The sequence below is a fragment of the Mesoplodon densirostris genome, chromosome 7 (assembly GCF_025265405.1).
Source record: "Mesoplodon densirostris isolate mMesDen1 chromosome 7, mMesDen1 primary haplotype, whole genome shotgun sequence".
Classification (NCBI taxonomy): Eukaryota; Metazoa; Chordata; class Mammalia; order Artiodactyla; family Ziphiidae; genus Mesoplodon; species Mesoplodon densirostris.
Window position 1 is genome coordinate 31,041,548 of NC_082667.1, and position 21,555 is coordinate 31,063,102.

The following is a 21,555-nucleotide window of genomic DNA, read 5'->3' on the forward strand; positions in this document are numbered from 1 at the left end:
AAAGAAATTAAAGATGATACAAATAGAGGGAGAGATATACCATGTTCTTGGATTGGAAGAATCAACATTGTGAAAATGACTACTACCCAAAGCAATCTACAGATTCAATGCAATCCTTATCAAATTACCACTGCCATTTTTCATAGAACGAGAACAAAAAATTTCAAAATTAGTATGGAAACACAAAAGACCCCGAATAGCCAAAGCAATCTTGAGAACAAGAAATGGAGCTGTATAAATCAGGGTCCCTGACTTCAGACTATAGTACAAAGCTACAATAATCAAGACAGTCTGGTACTGGCACAAAAACAGAAATATAGATCAATGGAACAGGATAGAAATCCCAGAGATAAACCCACACACATATGGTCACCTTATCTTTGATAAAGGATGCAAGAATATACAGTGGAGAAAAGACAGCCTCTTCAATAAGTGGTGCTGGGAAAATTGGACAGCTACATGTAACAGTATGAAATTAGAACACTCCCTAACACCATACACAAAAATAAACTCAAAATGGATTAATGGCCTAAATGTAAGGCCAGACACTATCAAACTCTTAGAGGAAAACATAGGCAGAACACTCTATGACATAAATCACAGCAAGATTCTTTTTGACCCACCTCCTAGAGAAATGGATATAAAAAAAAAATAAACAAATGGGACCTAATGAAACTTAAAAGCTTTTGCACAGCAAAGGAAACCATAAACAAGACCAGAAGACAACCCTCCGAGTGGGAGAATATATTTGCAAATGAAGCAGCTGACAAAGGATTAATCTCCAAGATTTACAAGCAGCTCATGCAGCTCAATAACAAAAAAAACCCAACCCAATCCAAAAATGGGCAGAAGACCCAAATAGACATTCCTCCAAAGAAGATATACAGATTGCTAACAAATACATGAACGAATGCTCAACATCATTAATCATTAGAGAAATGCAAATCGAAACTAAAATGAGATATCATCTCACACCGGTCAGGATGGCTATCATCAAAAAATCTAGAAACAATAAATGCTGGAGAGGCTGTGGAGAAAAGGGAACACTCTTTCACTGTTGGTGGGAATGTAAGTTGATACAGCCACTATGGAGAACAGTATGGAGGTTCCTTAAAAAACTAAAAATACAACTACCATACAACCCAGCAGTCCCACTACTGGGCATATACCCTGAGAAAACCATAATTCAAAAAGAGTCATGCACCAAAATGTTCATTGCAGCTCTATCTACAATAGCCAGGACATGGAAGCAACCTAAGTGCCCATCAACAGATGAACGGATAAAGAAGATTTGGCACATATATACAATGGAACATTACTCAGTCATAAAAAGAAACGAAATTGAGATATTTGTAGTGAGGTGGATGGACCTAGAGTCTGTCATACAGAATGAAGTAAGTCAGAAAGAGAAAAAACAAATACCATATGCCAACATATATATATGGAACCCCCGCCCCCCACAAAAAAGGTCATGAAGAACCTAGGGGTAAGACAGGAATAAAGACACAGACCTAGTAGAGAATGGACTTGAGGATATGGGGATGGCGAAGGGTAAGCTGTGACAAAGTGAGAGAGTGGCATGGACATATATACACTATCAAACGTAAAATAGATAGGTAGTGGGAAGCAGCTGCATAGCACAGGGAAATCAGCTCGGTGGTTTGTGACCACCTAGAGGGGTGGGATAGGGAGGGTGGGAGGGAGGAAGATGCAAGAGGGAAGAGATATGGGAAGTGTGTATGTGTATAGCTGATTCACTTTGTTATAAAGCAGAAACTAACACACCATTGTAAAGCAATTATACTCCAATAAAGATGTTAAAAAATTAAATAAATTTATATTTATACTATCTCTTAGCATTCCTGCAGATCACGCTGTATGTTACCAAATATTACTTGTGAATAGTAGCTATAAACAGATGAAATTTGAGAAAATAATGTAAAAATAGTTATGCTTATTATACAATCTAGCTTCTGTAGAATATCATGCTGAATTTTACAAACCATACTTCATTGAACATTGAATATATGGCATTGTGTTTCTGAGAAAAATTTATCTCCAATCAGGATTTCTGTCATTAAATTTATATTTGTCAAGAACCTCACAAAATTCCCTTCACATTTTAATACTTATCTCTTTCTATTATGGAATGCTGTTTAGGCACAAAGAAATCTATCAGAATACTGCAGCACACAAGAAAATGCAATAGAAAAAGAGACACATTAAAATAAAAATTACAGATGTTAACCAGAAGCAATTTTTAGTTAATCCTTACCCATTACTAAGAATCTAATATGTAGGGCTTAGTTTGTGAGAGTACATGCTAATATTGCATAATATTTCTTTTTCTAGAGTAAATGTGAAATATAAATGAATATCATCTCCAATGGCATAAGAAATTCACACATAAACAGAGAGAGGGAAAGGGAAGTAGTATAAAAAGAAGGAAAGAATTGAGAGAGGTGTTTTTGATTTCTTCCTAAATGGTCAGGCTTTAATCTATACTTATTGAATGAACATATCCAAGTATTTATCTTCTTTAACCAAATGAAAGTGCTGCTATAAATTTTGTATCTGTTGTACATTTTGAATTTTCCATTAAGAACTGTCTCATACTTTTTGAATAAGATTTCAAATGAAATTAAATTATTAAAAAAATTCTACAGTATAAATTCATTACTATCTCTGCTTCTCATTTAAAAAGAGAAATTAGAATAAAGGAGTTTATAAACCTCTGAAGATATGTAATACTTTGCAAAGACTAAAGAAAATACAATTTTCAACAATTTGCAAGAGAATTTTAAGAAATTTAGTTAATCTCAAAAACCTAGTTACAGAGATTGGTTCAAGATGGCAGAGCAGAAGGACGTGCTCTCACTCCCTCTTGCAAGAGCACCGGAATCACAACTAACTGCTGAACAATCATCGACAAGAAGACACTAGAACTCACCAAAAAAATACCCCACATCCAAAGACAAAGGACAATCCACAATGAGATGGTAGGAGGGGTGCAATCACAATAAAATCAAATCCCATAACTGCTGTGTTGGTAACTCACAAACTGGAGACCACTTATACCGCAGAAGTCCACCCACTGGATTTAAGGTTCTGAGCCCCACGTCAGGCTTCCTAACCCAGGGGTCTGGCAATGGGAGGAGGAATTCCTAGAGAATTAGACTTTGAAGGCTAGTGGTTTTTGATTGCAGGATTTCAACAGCACTGGGGGACACAGAGACTCCACTTTGGAGAGTACACACAGTAGTGTGCTCATCAGGACCAAGGAGAAGGAGCAGTGACCCCATAGGAGACTGAACCAGAACTACCAGCTAGTGTTGGAGGGTCTCCTGCAGAGGCTGTGGGTGGCTGTGTCTCACTGTGAGAACAAGGACACTGGCAGCAGAAGTTTGGGAAGTACTCATTGGAGTGAGCCCCCCCAGAGTCTGTCATTAGCCCCACCAAAGAGCCCAGGTAGGCTCCAGTGTTGGATCACCTCAGGCCAAACAACCAACAGGCAGGGAACACAGCCCCATCCATTAGCAGACAAGTGGATTAAACTTTTACTGAGTTCTTCCCACAAGAACAGCCAGCTCTACCCACCACCAGTCCCTCCCATCAGCAAACTTGCACAAGCCTCTTAGATAGCCTCATCCACCAGAGGGCAGACAGCAGAACCAAGAAGAACTACAATCCTGCAGCCTGTGAAACAAAAACCACATTCACAGAAGTATAGACAAGATGAAAAGGCAGAGGGATATGTACCAGATGAAGAAAAGAGATAAAACCCCAGAAAAACAATTCAATGAAGTGGAGATAGGCAACCTTCCAGAAAAAGAATTCAGAATAATGATAGTGAAGATGATCCAGGACCTCGGAAAAAAGAATAGAAGCAAAGATTGAGAAGATGCAAGAAATGTTTAACAAAGACCTAGAAGAATTAAAGAACAAACAGAGATGAACACTACAATAAGTGAAATGAAAAATACACTAGAAGGAATAAATAGCAGACTAACTGAGGCAGAAGAATGGATAAGTGACCTGGAAGACAGAATGGTGGAATTCATTGCTGCAGAACAGAATAAAGAAAAAAGAATGAAAAGAAAGGAAGACAGCCTAAGAGACCTCTGGGACAACATTCGCATTATAGGGGTACCAGAAGGAGAAGAGAGAGAGAAAGGATTCGAGAAAATATTTGAAGAGATCATAGTCAAAAACTTCTCTAATATGGGAAAGAAAATAGCCACCCAAGTCCAGGAAGCACAGAGAGTCCCATACAGGATAAACCCAAGGAGAAACACGCCAAGACACACAATAATCAAACTGGCAAGAATTAAAGGCAAAGAAAAATTATTGAAAGCAGCAATGGAAAAATGACAAATAACATACAAGGCAACTCCCATAAGGTTAACAGCTGATTTCTCAGCAGAAACTCTATAAGCCAGAAGGGAGTGGCATGACATAATTAAAGTGATGAAAGGGAAGAACCTACAACCAAGATTACTCAACCTGGCAAGGATCTCAATAAGATTGGATGGAGAAATCAAAAGCTTTACAGACAAGCAAAAGCTAAGAGAATTCAGCACCACCAAACCAGCTCTACAAAACACGCTAAAGGAACTTCTCTAAGTGGGAAACACAAGAGGAGAAAAGGACCTAAAAAACAAACCCAAAACTATTAAGACATGGTAACAGGAACATACATATCGATAATTACCTTAAACGTGAATGGATTAAATGCTCCAACCTAAAGATACCGGCTTGCTGAATGGATACAAAACCTAGGGACACATACAGACTGAAAGTGAGGGGATGGAAAAAAGATATTCCATGCAAATGGAAATCAAAAGAAAGCTGGAGTAGCAATACTCATATCACATAAAATAGACTTGAAAATAAAGAATGTTACACGAGACAAGGAGGGACACTACATAATGATCAAAGGATCAATTCAAAAAGATGTAACAATTATATATACATATGCACCCAACATAGGAGCACCTCAATACATAAGGCAAATGCTAACAATCATAAAAGGGGAAATCGACAGTAGCACAATAATAGTAGGGGACTTTAATACCCAACTTTCACCAATGGACAGATCATGCAAAATGAAAATAAATAAGGAAACACAAGCTTTAAATGACACAATAGACCAGATAGACTTAACTAATATTTATAGGACATTTCATCCAAAAACAGCTGATTACACTTTCTTCTCAAGTGCACACAGAACATTCTCCAGGATAGACCACATCTTGGGTCACAAATCAAGTCTCAGTAAATTTAAGAAAACTGAAATCATATCAAGCATCTTTTCTAGACCACAACACTATGAGATCAGAAATCAATTATAGGGAAAAAAATGTAACTAACACAAACACATGGAGGCTAAACAATACGTTACTAAATAACCAAGAGATCACTGAAGAAATCAAAAAGGAAATCTAAAACATACCTAGAGACAAATGACAATGAAAACACGATGATCCAAAACCTACGGGATGCAGAAAAAGCAGTTCTAAGACAGAAGTTTATAGCAATACAAGCCTACGTCAAGAAACAAGAAAAATCTCAAATAAACAATCTAACCTTACACATAAAGGAACTAGAGAATGAAGAACAAAGAAAACCCAAAGTTAGCACAAGGAAAGAAATCATAAAGATCAGAGCAGAAATAAATGAAATAGAAACAAAGAAAACAATAGCAAAGATCAATAAAGTTAAAAGTTGGTTCTTTGAGAAGATAAACAAATTGATAAACCATTAGCCAGAGTCATCAAGAAAAAGAGGGAGAGGACTCAAATCAATAAAACAGAAATGAAAAAGGAGAAGTTACAACAGGCACTGCAGAAATACAAAGCATCCTAAGAGACTACTACAAGCAAATCTACGCCAATAAAATGGAAAACCTGGAAGAAATGGACAAATTCTTAGAAAGGTATAACCTTTCAAGACTGAACCAGGAAGAAATAGAAAATATGAACAGACAAATCACAAATAATGAAATTGAAACTGTGATTAAAACTTTTCCAACAAACAAAAATACAGGACCAGATGGCTTCACAGGTGAATTCTATCAAACACTTAAAGAACAGTTAACACCCATCCTTCTCAAATTCTTCAAAAAAATTGCAGAGGAAGGAACACTTCCAAACTTGGTCTATGAGGCCACCATCACCCTGATACCAAAACCAGACAAAGATACTACAAAAAAAGAAAATTACATAGCAATATCACTGATGAATATAGATGCAAAAATCCTCAACAAAATACTAGCAAACAGAATCCAACAACACATTAAAAGGATCATACACCATGATCAAGTGGGATTTATCCCAGGGATGCAAGGATTCTTCAATATAAGCAAATCAATCAATGTGATACACCATAGTAACAAACTGAAGAATAAAATCTATATGATCTTCTCAATAGATGCAGAAAAAGCTTTTGAGAGAATTCAACACGCATTTATGATAAAAACTCTCCAGATAGTGGGCATAGAGGGAACCTACCTCAACATAATAAGGCCATATATGACAAGCCCACAGCAAACATCACTCTGAATGGTGAAAAACTCAAAGTATTTCCTCTAAGATCAGGAACAAGACAAGGATGTCCACTCTCACCACTATTATTCAACATAGTTTTGGAAGCCCTAGCCACAGCAATCAGAAAAGAAAAAGAAATAAAAGGAATACAATTTGGAATAGAAGTAAAACTGTTACTGTTTGCAGATGACATGATACTATACGTAGAGACTCCTAAAGATGCCCCAGAAAACTATTAGAGATAATCAATGAATTTGATAAAGTTGCAGGATACAAAATTAATGCACAGAAATCTCTTGCATTCCTATATACTATTGATGAAAAATCTGAAAGAGAAATTCAGGGAACACTCTCATTTACCCCTGCAACAAAAAGAATAAAATAATGAGGAATAAACCCACCTAAGGAGACAAAAGACCTGTATGCAGAAAACTATAAGACACTGATGAAAGAAATTATAGATGATATAAACAGATGGAGAGATGTACCATGTTCTTGGATTGGAAGAATCAATACTGTGAAAATGACTATACTACCCAAAGCAATCTACAGACTCAATGCAACCCCTATCAAATTACCAATGGCATTTTTTTTACAGAACTAGAACAAAAAAATCTTAAAATTTGTATGAAGACACAAAAGACCCCATATAGCCAAAGCAGTCTTGAGGGAAAAAGTGGAGCTGGAGAAATCAGACTCCCTGACTTCAGACTATACTAGAAAGCTACAGCAATCAAGACAATATGGTACTGGCACAAAAACAGAAATATAGATCAATGGAACAGGATAGAAAGCCCAGAGATAAACCCATGCACCCATGGCCAACTAATCTATGACAAAGGAGGCAAGGATATACAATGGAGAAAAGACAGTCTCTTCAATAAGTGGTGCTGGGAAAATTGGACAGCTACATGTAAAAGAATGAAATTAAAACACTCCCTAACACCATACACAAAAATAAACTCAAAATGGATTAGAGACGTAAATGTAAGATCAGACACTATAAAACTCTTAGAGAAAACATAGGTAGAACATCCTATGATGTGTTCGTGCACCGCAAGATCCTTTTTGACCCACCCCCTAGAGAAATGAGAATAAAAACAAAAATAAACAAATGGGACCTAATGAAACCTAATAGCTTTTGCAAAGCAAAGGAAAATACAAACAATACGAAAAGAGAACAGTCAGAATGGGAGAAAATATTTGCAAATGAATCAATGGACAAAGGATTAATCTCCATAGTATATAAACAGCTCATGCAGGTCAATATTAAAAAAAACAAACAACCCAATTCAAAAATGGGCAGAAGACCTAAATAGACATTTCCCCAAAGAAGACATACAGGTGGACAAGAAGCACATGAGAAGCTGCTCAACATCACTAATTATCAGAAAAATGCAAATCAAAACTACAATGAGGTATCATCTCACAGAAGTTAGAATGTACATCATCAGAAAATCTACAAACAATAAATGCTGGAGAGGGTGTGGAGAAAAGGGACCCCACTTGCACTGTTGGTGGGAATGTAAATTGATACAGTCACTATGGAGAACAGTATGGGGGTTCCTTAAAAAAGTAAAAACAGAATTATCATATGACCCAGCAACCCCACTACTGGGCTTATACCCAGAGGAAACCATAATTCAAAAAGACACATGCACCTCAATGTTCATTGCAGCACTATTTACAGTAGCCAGGGCATGGAAGCAACCTAAATACCTATCGACAGATGAATGGATAAAGAAGATGTGGTAAATATATACAATGGAGTATTACTCAGGCATAAAAAGGAACGAAATTGGGTCATTTGTAGAGATGTGGATGGACCTACAGACTGTCATACAGAGTAAGTCAGAAAGAGAAAAATAAATATCGTATGTTAACACATATATGTGGAACCTAGAAAAATGGTACAGATGAACCGGTTTGCAGGGCAGAAACTGAGACACATGTAGAGAACAAACGTACGGACACCAAGGGGGGAAACCGGAGGGGGGTGGTGGTGGTGTTGTTGTGATGAACTGGGAGATTGGGATTGACATATGTACACTAATATGTATAAAATGGATAACTAATAAGAACCTGCTGTATAAAAAAAATAACATTCAATAATTCAAAAAAAAAACACTTAGACATGCTTTTTTTTTTTTTTTTTTTTTTTGCGGTACGCGGGCCTCTCACTGTTGTGGCCTCTCCCATTGCAGAGCACAGGCTCCAGACGCGCAGGCTCAGGGTCCATGGCTCACAGGCCCAGCTGCTCTGTGGCATGTGGGATCCTCCTAGACCGGGGCACGAACCCATGTCCCCTGCATTGGCAGGCGGACTCTCAACCACTGCGCCACCAGGGAAGCCCTGTATTCTCTTATAAACTATCAGTTGTAAGATAATAAATAGTTCAATATAAATGAATTTAATCACAAACCATATATGAAATATTACATGAAATAGAAAAAATATATAGGTATCACATATTACATGAAATAGAAAAAAAAATATAGATACGATATAGCCCAAAAATTACCCCCCAAAAATTATCCTAGAAATTTCTAAAAGATTACATAACTAACATATAATTGTCAAAATGAAATCAATATACAAAATAGGGATATCAATTAAAAATTATGTGCAGTTATTAAATTTCATTTCTTAATAAGCAATGAACTAAAACCTGTTAAGTGATGTCCTACACAATGGGATGGATGTTATATTAAAATGATTGGTAGAGAGCAGTCGATACAAAGATTCTGAAATGTAAAACAACTGCTTGTTTTATATAGTTTATATTTTATTGGAAAAGTAATGTACTTTTCCAATAAAATGTACTAAAATGTATTCATTTCAATAATCTGTTTTATTTTCTATATGTGTTGTATGAATTTCCCTAAAGCATTCTCCAGAGTTAACAATTTGAAACTTATTCATGTATTTTATTATGCATCCTACAACTAAGACTAAGAGGCAGGTAAGAATGATTGTAGCAAACAGCCTAATTACAGAAAAAAGCTAATACATTTTTACACTACAACATTTTGAAACCTATTTTGTGTTTATTGAAGTATGATTTTTTCTTCATGCATACTTTTCAAGATATATATATATATATATATATATATATATTTTTTTTTTTTTGGTCAGAGTATTAGTTCCTTAGGGCTGTCGTAATAAATTACCACAGATTGGCTGGCATAAAATAGCAGAAATTTATTCTGTCACTGTTCTGGAGCTTGGAAGTCTGAAACCAAGGTGTCAGCCGAGTTATTAGTTCCTACTAAAGTCTATGAGGGAGAATCTATTCCATGCTTCTCTCCTAGCTTCTTATGGTTGCCAGCAATTCTTGGTGTCCCTTGGCTTGTAAATATACCAGTTCAATTTCTGCCTCTACCTTCTTGTGGCATTCTTCCCTGTGTCTCTCTCTTCTCCTCTTCTTATAATGACACAGACATATTGGATTAAGGGTCTTCCCTGCTCCAGTATGACCTCCTCTTAACTACTTACATCTGCAATAGCCATATTTCCACATAAGGTCACATTATGAGGTTTTGGAAAGGACATGAAGTTTGGAAGGATGCCGTCCAACCCAGGGCAGTCAATTTCCATTTAACATTAATGAAAAGATTCCTGTATTATATAGCATCCAAAAATGATTGATGAAATAGGTGAATCATTGTTGAATATTATATGCGATCTTTTATATTCTGATCAGATACTCAGATGGGCACTTACCTTTGGGAATCATTCTCATTCACAAATATGACGTACATACAAAGAGGAACTTACAAAATTCTTCAGGAAGGACTGAGGAGATTAAGCTAGGTACTTTCATTTGTTTCTAATTTGAGCATACTGCTCCCTAGAATATTTTCTAATTCTGATTTCACTGCAGAATTGTTCAGATCTGAATAAAGTCTGTAAATTACAAGTGGTAAACAAACTTGGGAACTAAAGCTAAAGTTTACAGAGGTAGATAAAGTAAGTCTGAGGTAAATTCAAGTATTTAATTCTTATCTTTTGCCCATATAGTTATGTTGATATTTTATTCATTGGATTCACCAACTTAGAGTTTGTAATCATAATTGAGAAGATGAATTTTTCCTGTATTTGAATAAATAGTTTACTGAGCAAATTAATAGTATAAATATGACTTCAAGGGAAACTACTTAAGAAACAATCATTTACATGCACCTTTAATGAACATGCCCATGTATCCTTTTACTAATTATCTCTTATTCATCCTTTAAGTCACAAATCAAGCATCATGTTGTCAGACCTGGTTTCCTTCAGTAGATGAAATCCCTACTAGATATACTTATGGTACCTTGTACTACTTCATTATAGCCCTTACCACTTAGTCAATTTTATACTAATATTTATGATTATTTAACTACCATTGCTCTTCTCAGCTAGACTATAAACTCTACAGGACTGATACTATGGGCTATGTGTATTTTACTTGCCTTTTGTTTCTTTGCCTAGTTCAGTACTTGCTGCATAACTGAATAAATTAGAAGTGCATATTTATGTATAAAAAGTTATGTGAATACTGAATCAATTTCATTAATTTGTTAAAGAATCCTCTTCCACGTGAACTTCACCTGAATAAACATTTTACAGTTACAGCTACTATTTGTAAATACAATCATTACATTGGTTTTAGTATCTGGAAGAGATAACATACTTTTCCATTTCAAATAGACTTTGCATATTTTGACTAGCCCAATTTAAAATTGCAGGATTCAAATTATGAGAGATTTTTATTTATCAAAAGCATTCTGGGGTATTATTAAAATAAACACAATTGACTTTGAATATAAGTTTTGTGAAACATTCTCTGTGAGAGCTATTAGAGCAATTCTACATTGTTAGTTTCTAATATATGAAAACATGGCACATATCATACTGAAAAATCCCTTTAAAACAATGAACACTGTAATTTCAGTAATGAAATTTATCAGTATAATGCATTTTTAAAATAATACTTGAATATTTTTAAATTTTCATAGCACCTATATTTGAGAAAGCTATAGTAGTGAATAATTATTCCCAAGTAGGAAAATTAAAATTCATTTTATGATCATTATTAATTATTTGAGTTATAGACAGTCTTGCAAATCTGAATATCTAAATTCAGAATTTGGGCATGCAGATATAATTATAATCTCTCTTTTGACAGCTTGAATTTACATAGTTAAGTAAATACACATATTCTTCTCTTCTTCTTCTTCTTCTTTTTTAAAAAAATTCCTGGTTAGAGAAAGGACTGCATTTCAAAAGTCAAATATAATGCTAAGATAAACAATTTTTTCCAGTTTTGAGACACTGCTGCATCTTGAATTGAGCTATCTGTGTCATGCTAATATTTCCTACATTTTCTTTTTGAGAAAATAATGCTAAATACCCCCTATTTCCACACATATATAGTACATATCTCTCTATATCCCACACTTTCTTATATTAGGCTGTTCAGGAATATTACACGAGAAACTGAGGAAGAACTTGAAGAATCAGATGATGATAACTTTCTCATAATTTGATAGCTGCTCTAAGCTTGGCTGAGCGTCCTCTGGGGTTATCTTGTACATCTTGATCTGCTGGAGTAAGTACCTTCTTATGCATCATTTTCCACATTAAAGGGGCCCTTCCTATAGAGAATCCTTCCGTGTTTTCATGATCTGAACCCAACTGTGATTTTTGTACCACCTTCTGTCTAGCACTTAGGTTAAACCTTTCTGTCATGCTTATCCCAAGCAGGAATCGTTTGATGATGCGATCCTCCAGTGAATGGAAGGAGAGGGCAACAAGGCGACCACCAGGTCTCAGAAACTTCTGAGCTGTCTTCAGTCCTGTGTAAAGTTCATTGAGCTCATTGTTCACAAATATGCGAAAAGCTTGGAAAGTCTTGGTAGCGATATGGGTAGATCGTTGTAGCAAGTCTTTTCGTGCATAAGTAGCAGAGGGAGGAAATGCACCTACAAACAGATTTTGTAAAAACAGGAAAAGAGGACAAATAGGTAACATTAATGTTTTCCACTGTAAATTTACTGGGTTGCGTTGTGTGTATATTTAAGGAACTAAGTTTCCTTAGAAAGCTGTGTCATTTCGTCCATACATCTCCATTTTATTTCTGAGCCTTCCATCAAAGTTTAAAACTATTCTGTCAGAAACATCTTTCAGAACTCTTAAGGGTAAATGGAATCAAACAAGAGCAGAGAAAGAGAAAAAGGTGAACAAATATTTCAAGAAATAATAATGAAAAACTTCCTAACTTTGATGAAAAATATTAACTCTCAGCTACAAAAAATTAAATGGACCTCAAATAGAATAAACAAAGAAAACTGCACCTAGATGCATCATGATCAAACTACTACAAGCTGAAGATAATAAGAAAAATCTTGAATATAACACAGGAAAACAATATATTACATAGGAGAACAAAAATATGATTAACAGCTAATCTCTCATTAGGATAATGGAGTCTATAAGATACTGGAATAACATTCAAATTGTTGAGGAAAAAAACCCTGTCTTCCAAGAAAGCTATTTTAGAACCATTCTTCAAAATTAAAGGTTCAAAGACATTTTCAAATAAATTTAAAAATGAGAAAATTCATTGCTAACAGCTCTAAATTTAAGAAATGCAAAAGGAAATACTTCAGGCTGAAATAAAATAACATCAGGTGATAACTTGGATAGAGAGAGGGTAATGAAAATATGAGTGATATGATATGAAGATAAGAAATAATTCTCTTAATTTCTTAAAAGACAGGACTGTCTTTCTGTCATTCTTAATTTCTTTAAAGGCAAGACTCTAAGTAAAATTATAACATAACATTCTTGGTTTTATAATATAGATATAGATATGTATAGTATATGACAGCAACAGCACAAAGGATGAGAGTGTGTAAATGAAACTACACTAGTACAAGGTTCTTATATTTTACTGGAAGTTAAAGTTGCATATTGTGGTCCCTAGAGCAATAACAAAAAATAATGCAAAGAAATAAAGCTAATAAGTGAATACAGAATAAAAATAATCCACAAAATATTGTTTAACACAAAAGAAGGCAGAAGAACAGGAAAATAAAAATGAGACAAAGAGAAGACAAATAGCAAAATGGCAGACAATAAATCCAAATATAAAAATAATCACATGAAATGTAAGGGTACTAAACACTCCAATAAAAACTTAGAGGCTGACTGAAAACTAGCAAGACCTAATTATGCATTGTTTACAGAAATGCACATTAAATATAAAAACAAATAAAAGTAAGCAAGAGGCTGTGAAAAAGTATACCATGTAGAGATTAAGCATAAAAACCCCCAGAGAGACTATACTACCATTAGACAAAATAAACTTTTAAAAAGAAGAATTGTTAGACCCCAAAATAAACCTTTACTATTGAGGAAAATGATCAAGACAGCAGGAAGATACAATTACAAATGCATATGCACCAAATAACATAGTTCCAAAAATTTACATGCCTCAGAAAAATGACCCACATTTATATAGGCAATTATGTTTTCTCCAAAATGTCAAGTTAATTCAATGGAGAAGGAACAGATTTTCAATGAAAGTGATTATTTGTACAAAATAAAATGAACTTCAACCCTTACTCCACACCATACACAAAAATTAATTCAAAATGGATCATGGACCTAAGAGTAAACACTAAAACCATAAAATATATATCTGACAAACCTCTCTTATTCAGCACATATAAGGGAATCTCACAATTTATTAACAGTTCACACTTAGTAATCTGTAGCTCTGGTAGTAAAGTACATTAAGACACATCTGATTAATCTTCTTAGGAAATTGGATCAGAGAAGGGGAGAAATAATATTTTACCTGTACCACAGAGCTGAGAACTCGGCAGCCTGACATTAACCAAATCAGTGTTATGGTTCACTCTTCCTCTACAAAATCTACTTTGCTGAAAGGCTAGAAAATGTTAGACATTAGGGAATTTATCTTCCAACAACCAGGTCTCTCAGAAACAAAATGCCAAAGTCAAAGCTGAGGAGGGAGGTCAACTTCTTTCCCTCTGCTATTCAACTTCTCCATTTTCTGGGAAAGAGTTCTGGTCACTGGGCAATGTATTTCAAAACATTCTAAGGATCTGAACAAACATGCAATTATTCACGATTTAGAGGTTGGATTTAGAGAACGCTTCAAGAAGGTTGCATTCCTGAAGTCCTTACGTGATTCAAACCTTGCCTAATTCAACGCTAATTTTTTCAAAGGAGAAATGTAATATAAAACACATTTTAATGTATATGGATTTTAATGTAAAATAGGAGGTAAACATTCATGGAGCATATGGATCAACAAACACTGTAGGATATTTTTGCTTTAAGGCTTAAAAACTTGTTTTTCTTATCATCTCTAATACTTTGTAGAAATTAAAACCACGGCTCAACATGGTAACTGCTTAGCTTTCTTTGCATTTTACCACATTTCAAAGATATATATTTGAGGATGTGGTTTTTAACATAGCACTCTGAATTAGCCATGCCTGGATATGTGTTAACTAAATGGATGAAATGATAGAAAAGCAGAGAGCTTAATTAACACTTCCTTGATATTATCTTTAAATGTTTTTGAAAGCTAATACAAATAGGAAATGTTAAAATAACAAAGTAATGTCTGAAATCCCCATAGAAATTCTAATATAAACAATGGCATTGGTTCATTTGACATGACAAAGTATGGTAGGCATTTCTGTTTACCAGCTAAAATGGCACCTTCCTCTGCTATAATTATAGCTTATAATTAATTCAGCCAGCTAGTTATGAAACTATGAGTTTCCTGACTGATTCTTTTAATTGAAGAAATCTGTTTTTATTTCAAAGTATTCATATAAAGTGAGACTTTATTAACATTTTATATTATGCAATGTCAAGTTTATATAATTCATGTTCACATTAAGTACATCCACACTATGAATCTGGAGCTCACAAATTAACACCACTGTGACCAGATAAGCTTGTTTTTATAAGGTCTAATTAGGCCTTGTCAATATCATATCATGGAGAAAGAAAATAAGAGCTTTTGTTTATATTTAGGAATGGATGATCCTGAAGATAATAGGATAACTACATTCCATGAAGCTTTCCTTCTGGGGTTTTCTTACTTTTGTTTAGGGAATTCTAATATGGACTATGTCCACTGGATTTCTTGGGAAGGATTTCTAGGTGTGGTCCTGTCAGCCTCCTCAGGTCCCATTTTTAGAGAGATGACAAGGGACTGCAATGGGCAACGTGTTTCGTGCAGCTTTTTGGTGCTGCTCTGGGGATGAAAGGCACATATCCTCCCCTCCTTTATACTGGCCCTTTTGTGTCTGTAATTTATGGGAAGAGAGGTTGACAATGCAGATTGTGTAAAATGAAATAAAGAAACAAAAGTATATAAAATAGCATAGGGTAATGAAAATTAAAGTAGTAAAAACATCAACTGGCATTGTTACAAACAGACAAGAATATAAGAAAAGACAATACTGCTATCAAGAATTAAGCAAGATTCTTTGTCTGAATTGGACACTTTAAAGACAATCAGTAAATATCCTGTGCCTCTGAGGTAGCAAAAAAGGGTTTCCTTGTGAAAGTCACTGGTCATAGAGCAACTCTGCTACAGAGTTCTTAGGTATGCATAGACTAGGTAGGAACATTTGCCTACAGGTCATCAGGAAAAAAGATTCAAAAACTATACCAGAACCAATGCCTACCTATGATCTGGAATCTGATTTAGGCCATAGGAAGAAAAATATTAGTGAAACATGCTCCCTGACTCTGAGTAGCTGGCTGTTTTGCAATCCTTCACTGCTTTCTCATCTCCCACATCCTGTTATCAGAAATAGAAACTGGTCTCTCTGTTTTTCCATTTCCTGAGCTTAATCACAAAGTCTTGTATGGCTAATTCATTTGATTAAGGCAGAGAGCAGGTAAGATAAAATATGGACTCAATCACAATTTGGGTCATTTGGTTTGGTACTGAGAGAAAATCTCCTTTTTCTGGTTTATAGTCCATCAACAGATTTACTTCACACCAGGCCAATGTATATTAGTTCTAAGTGGGAAGAGGTGTGCTTACTCTTCACATAGCACTTATCACACTACCGTGATTACTAGTTTGCTTGCCTGTCTTACTCATTCGACTCTGATCTCCTTGTGAACAGGAACTATTTCATGTTAATTCATATCCCTACTGCTTAATAGAGAAGCTTATGATTCTTAACTTTGACTGCACATCAGAGTCACCTGTGGAGCTTTTGAAAAAATAAAGATGCTTGGCTTAAGTCCAGACCTATTGAATCAGTTTCAGGGGTTTATTACACCAGGAATCAGTACTTTAAAAAAGCTTTACAGAGGATTTTGACTTGCAGACAAGATTAAAAACTACTGTAGTAAACACTCGGTAAATGTTTGTTAAAAAGATAATGAACAGATAATGAACAAAAAATATGTATAAATGAATAAAAATCCAGGACCATAACTACAAAGTTTCATTCACATCATTGAATGGATATATGAAGAGTATAATATTCAGTTACATCAATAAGTGACTAAATGAAGAACATAATATTTTTAGTCTGAGAAAACATTATGAACAGATTTTTTAAATAATGTCATGAAACAAACCCCATCCTATATCCTACTTTTTGGCCAAATATGATTGTGCATACCTAATTATGATTTTAATGGGACAACTAAACTCTTAAATTTGCTAACAATATCATTGTCTCAATACAACTGTATGCATGTATTTAATGATACCTGATACTGACTGGTAATGTCCTTAATGAATCAATCATTTGCACATGCAATGGAGCAACTATAAATAATTTGAACCTTAGGCCATGCAAGCTTGAAAGCCTTTATTATCTGAAATGAGCAAATGTGCAAAGTGTACTTTATTTTTGCATATTTTCTTTTACAGAATAAAATAAGACATGAGAATGTATTGGTAAGATTTGGAAATTTACAGTAAAAAAATTCATCAAGATCTTCAGTGGTTTAAGTTCAAATTCCCCCCAAAGATGAATGCATTAATTAATTAATATTATAATTAATATTATAATTGAGTTAATTAACATTGTTGGGATTTTTAGGTTAACTATTTCTCTTAACACCTTTGAAATCTTAAATGACAAGTCTTCTCAGTTCTTCAAAATAGCAGAACTGTTTTCCTCCTAATACCTTAAAATAGCAAAATTATGTCAGTAAAATTCCTACAAAGGGAAATTAAAAGCTAATATACATTCAATACCAAGTTAAGATGTTTTCAAGTTAAGTACACTTTAAAAAAAATGTATATTTAAGAATAAATGAATATTAAACCCACTATGGGATAACAAGTTCTAATTTCAGTATAACCTTAAGACATTAATTGGCACTTACCTCTCTCACAGTAATGCTGGGAAAATTCATAATATAAGAGATCGACCCTAGCTATTCAAGAAAATTTTTGAAGTGTTCTGCCTCACTAGAGGCACTCCATTCTCACATTCCAGATCAGGCTCGTTTGCAGTGGTATTTTACAATGCCTGACAGTTTCATATCCTTATTCTTTTCTTCCTCTCATATCAGCAAATTCTGGCAACTCTTTATCTGGAATGCATCCAGAACCCTACCACTTCACACCAGTTCCACTGCTCTCACCCTACTCCAAGCCATCATCATCTTTTCCACACAGTCATCAGACAGATCTTTTGTGTACAAAAATTGGATGTCATTCCATGGTTCAAAACCTCTAGTATCTTCCTATCACATGAAATAGGAATTGAAGTTCTTCTTACCTTGGCCAAATGTCCCTATGTTATATACAATTTCTGCTTCTCACCACCCCCATTTCTCTGAACTCATCTCCTGATACTGAACTCTGTAATCTTAACTAATTCATGGTGTGTTCATCCTGGGTCCTTTGACCTGTACCAAGAATATCTATCTGCCTATATATACCTGGATGGGTTACTCCTTACCTCACTCAGGTCTCTCCTCAAACACTGCAGAATTAGAAAAGAAAAATAGCACCCTGTCACTGGAGTCCCCTTACATGGTTTTATTATTTTTTTTCATAATACCTTATCAGGGATAATATTTATTTGTTTACCATCTGTCTTCCTCCACTAGAATACACACTCAGTGAAAACAGAGACTTTGTTAACTGCTATAAATCTTTTACAGCAAGAAGAGTTAGTAGATTGAAAGAATGATTGTATTTGTACTTTAAAGTTATAAACAAAGTCATTGTTAAAAAAACAAAAACAAAAGCAAAAAGATTTATTATCTGTAGTATATGCAGCAAAATGTTAATGTCACTACTTAAATTCCACCCTAAGAGGCAATCAAGAGGTATACTTTCTAACTTTTCTCTTAATAGATATATATGACACTTGTATATAAATGTATGTACATGCATACATATATATATTTGTAAAAAAAGAATGATCTGTACAATAACTGCAACTTGTTTAATTACCTTACTTTTAAAAATAATTTCAGTTGTATAGACACATTATAGTCCATTTTGTTTGTTCATTTAACAAATGTTTATACTGTCAAGAACAGTACCAGCTAACTGGGAATGGTAATTAAGGTAGAGGCAGTCTCTACTTTGGTGGAGTTCATATTGCCACCACAGCAGGAATATTTGGGATGTTTTCTATTTTTACTATCACAAAAAAATGCTGCAGTAAACATGTGAACTGCACATTTTAAAAAATTCTACATGGCAGAAAACCTCTACAAAGTAAAAAGTCACAATGTGGGAAAAATACTTTAACTGTATGTGAACTTGTGATAGTACGCCTGTAGAATTAGTGTTAGGTCAAAAGCTGTTTATGCCCATTTAAATTTGAATCAATGCTTCTAAATTTACTGTCTAAATAGATTGTACCAGTTTACTTCCACCAATAGCATTTGAGAGAGTCCACCTCCTCACGTACTCGACTAGTACTGGAAACTATTACTTTTTGTAACTTTGACTAGTCTAATAGTAGGCAAATGATAGCTTATAGTTGTTTTAATTTGCATTTCTTTGGCAATTAGTAGAAGTGGGCATCCTCTCAAATATAATGACCATTTGATTTTAGCTATGAACTGCTTGAACAAACTCTTAATGTGATGTTGCTTTTTTCTTTATTGATTTGGCAAAACTATTTATAAAATAAAGATATAAAGCATTTTCCTCTCATATATAGTTACAAATATTTTTCCTGGATTGTGACTGCCTTTTTACTTTGTAGATTTTTTTCTGCTCTATAAAAATTTAGAATTTTCTGCTATATAGAAATTTTTCATGTCTTTTAGATTTTGTCAAGTTTAGGAAGGCTTTTCTCACTCCAAGATTATAGATATAACCAACTGTATGTTTTTCTGGTATAGTTCTGGTTTTATTTCTTACATTTAAATATTTGATCCACAAGAAGTTTAATTTTTAGTATAGTATGAAGTAGGGATCTAACTTTATTTTTTAAAAACCACATAGCTAATTGCCCTATTTATGAAATAGTATGTTATTTCCCTACTCATTTGAAGTACTGCTTTGATCATATGCTACATTTTTAGATACAAATCTGCTTCTGGATTCTCAATTGTGTTGCACTGATGTATTTCTCTATTTTTCTGCTAATACCAGATTATTACAGCTTTTAAAAATTTTCCAGTACATTTTGCTATCAGGTGGAGTAAGTCCCCCTTTCCCATGCCATTATCTTTCTTTAAAAAATTTTTTTGGGTATTTTCATTCACTTATTATTCCAAATTAAATTTAGAAATAATAAAGTATATAATGATAAACATTTTGATTGGAATTGCAGTAAATTTCTAAACTGATCTGGAAAAATTTACATTATCATATCAAACAATCCATCCAAGAAACAGTATTTCCATTAATATTTTACATGTCCTTCATTAAAGTTGAATAGTTGTCTTCACTTAAGTCATGGTCAGGCTATTTGTAAGTACTGTGTTTATACATACACATTTTAACCATCTCTATGGAAAAGCATAAGGAATGATAATATTATATTAAGATGACATGATGTAACAGAAATAGGGCTAAACTTTAGAAAGGAGAGACTAGGCTCAGTGTAAGATCTTTTACATTTTTATGGCTGTTTGATGTGGGACAATAACAAAACTTCTGAGTTTGTTTCCCCACTAGAAGATGAGGTGATAACACTTCTCACAGGATTATTCTGAAATCAAATAAAGAAAATATTCAGGAGCACCTAGTGCACACTTGGCATAAAAGTAGTCACTTTAGGAATGTCATTCACACACTTATTTATTATTCTCAGTTGTAAAATGGAATAAGTGATGAGGGGATTTGATAGGTTAATTTGAGGTTCTGCCAAACTAATTTTACTTTCATCCTGAACTAATAGCACAGTAGGTAGGATAGAGGGCTTCTGAAAACCCCTGAAGCATCTGAGTAATGCTTATTGGATTTAGGCATCAGACTAAAACACCTCGGCATCCAGAATGAAGTTAAAATTTTCCTTATGTACAAATTAATGGCGTACGTCTAAGTTTACTAGGCAGTATTTAGGCCTTAAAAGTATGAAGACTTAGCATGGCATAGGAAAGAGAAATCATAAAAATTTTTTTTTTACAGTTTGACCTTGACTTATAATAACTGATGCTAAGAGTTAAAACTCTAATTTCATTAACCTAAACCTTCCAGATTGCACTCACTTGTCCAGGAGATTATTTTCCATAATTACACTCCTAGATTCCTCTTGCCACCTAACTATACAATTTGTATTATGGCATTCTAAGCACATAATATTCTTTCTCTGTTCTTTTTTTATTTCTTTGCTTTAGTTCTCATGGAACATTTTTCTGCACAGGTTATCTGCTTTCTTAGGCACAGTTCCACAAGGATAAAATATATTTGGAGTCATTTTAAACCAGGCCCATTGTTTTCACAGCTCCAAAAAACCCAGTAATTACATGCTGAATGATGTATATCAGTAATTACAGCATCATTCACTTAGCCAATATTCATTAT

The 21,555-nt window shown here is 34.2% G+C and overlaps 1 protein-coding gene across 5 annotated transcripts in view; it reads right to left on the reverse strand.

Annotated features, from left to right (window-relative positions):
* Positions 1 to 21,555, reverse strand: part of METTL15 (methyltransferase 15, mitochondrial 12S rRNA N4-cytidine) — a 382,965-nt gene that overhangs the window by 164,239 nt on the left and 197,171 nt on the right. For 4 of the 5 annotated variants that reach the window (XM_060104442.1, XM_060104439.1, XM_060104441.1 and 1 more), the window contains one exon: positions 11,622 to 12,511. The exons of the other annotated variant lie outside the window; for it this stretch is intronic. In XM_060104442.1, coding sequence (XP_059960425.1) covers positions 12,066 to 12,511 — 446 coding nt within the window. In that variant the 3' untranslated portion in view covers positions 11,622 to 12,065. Of the gene's footprint in view, positions 1 to 11,621; positions 12,512 to 21,555 lie in introns of those variants that run through there. 5 annotated transcript variants of the gene reach the window in all.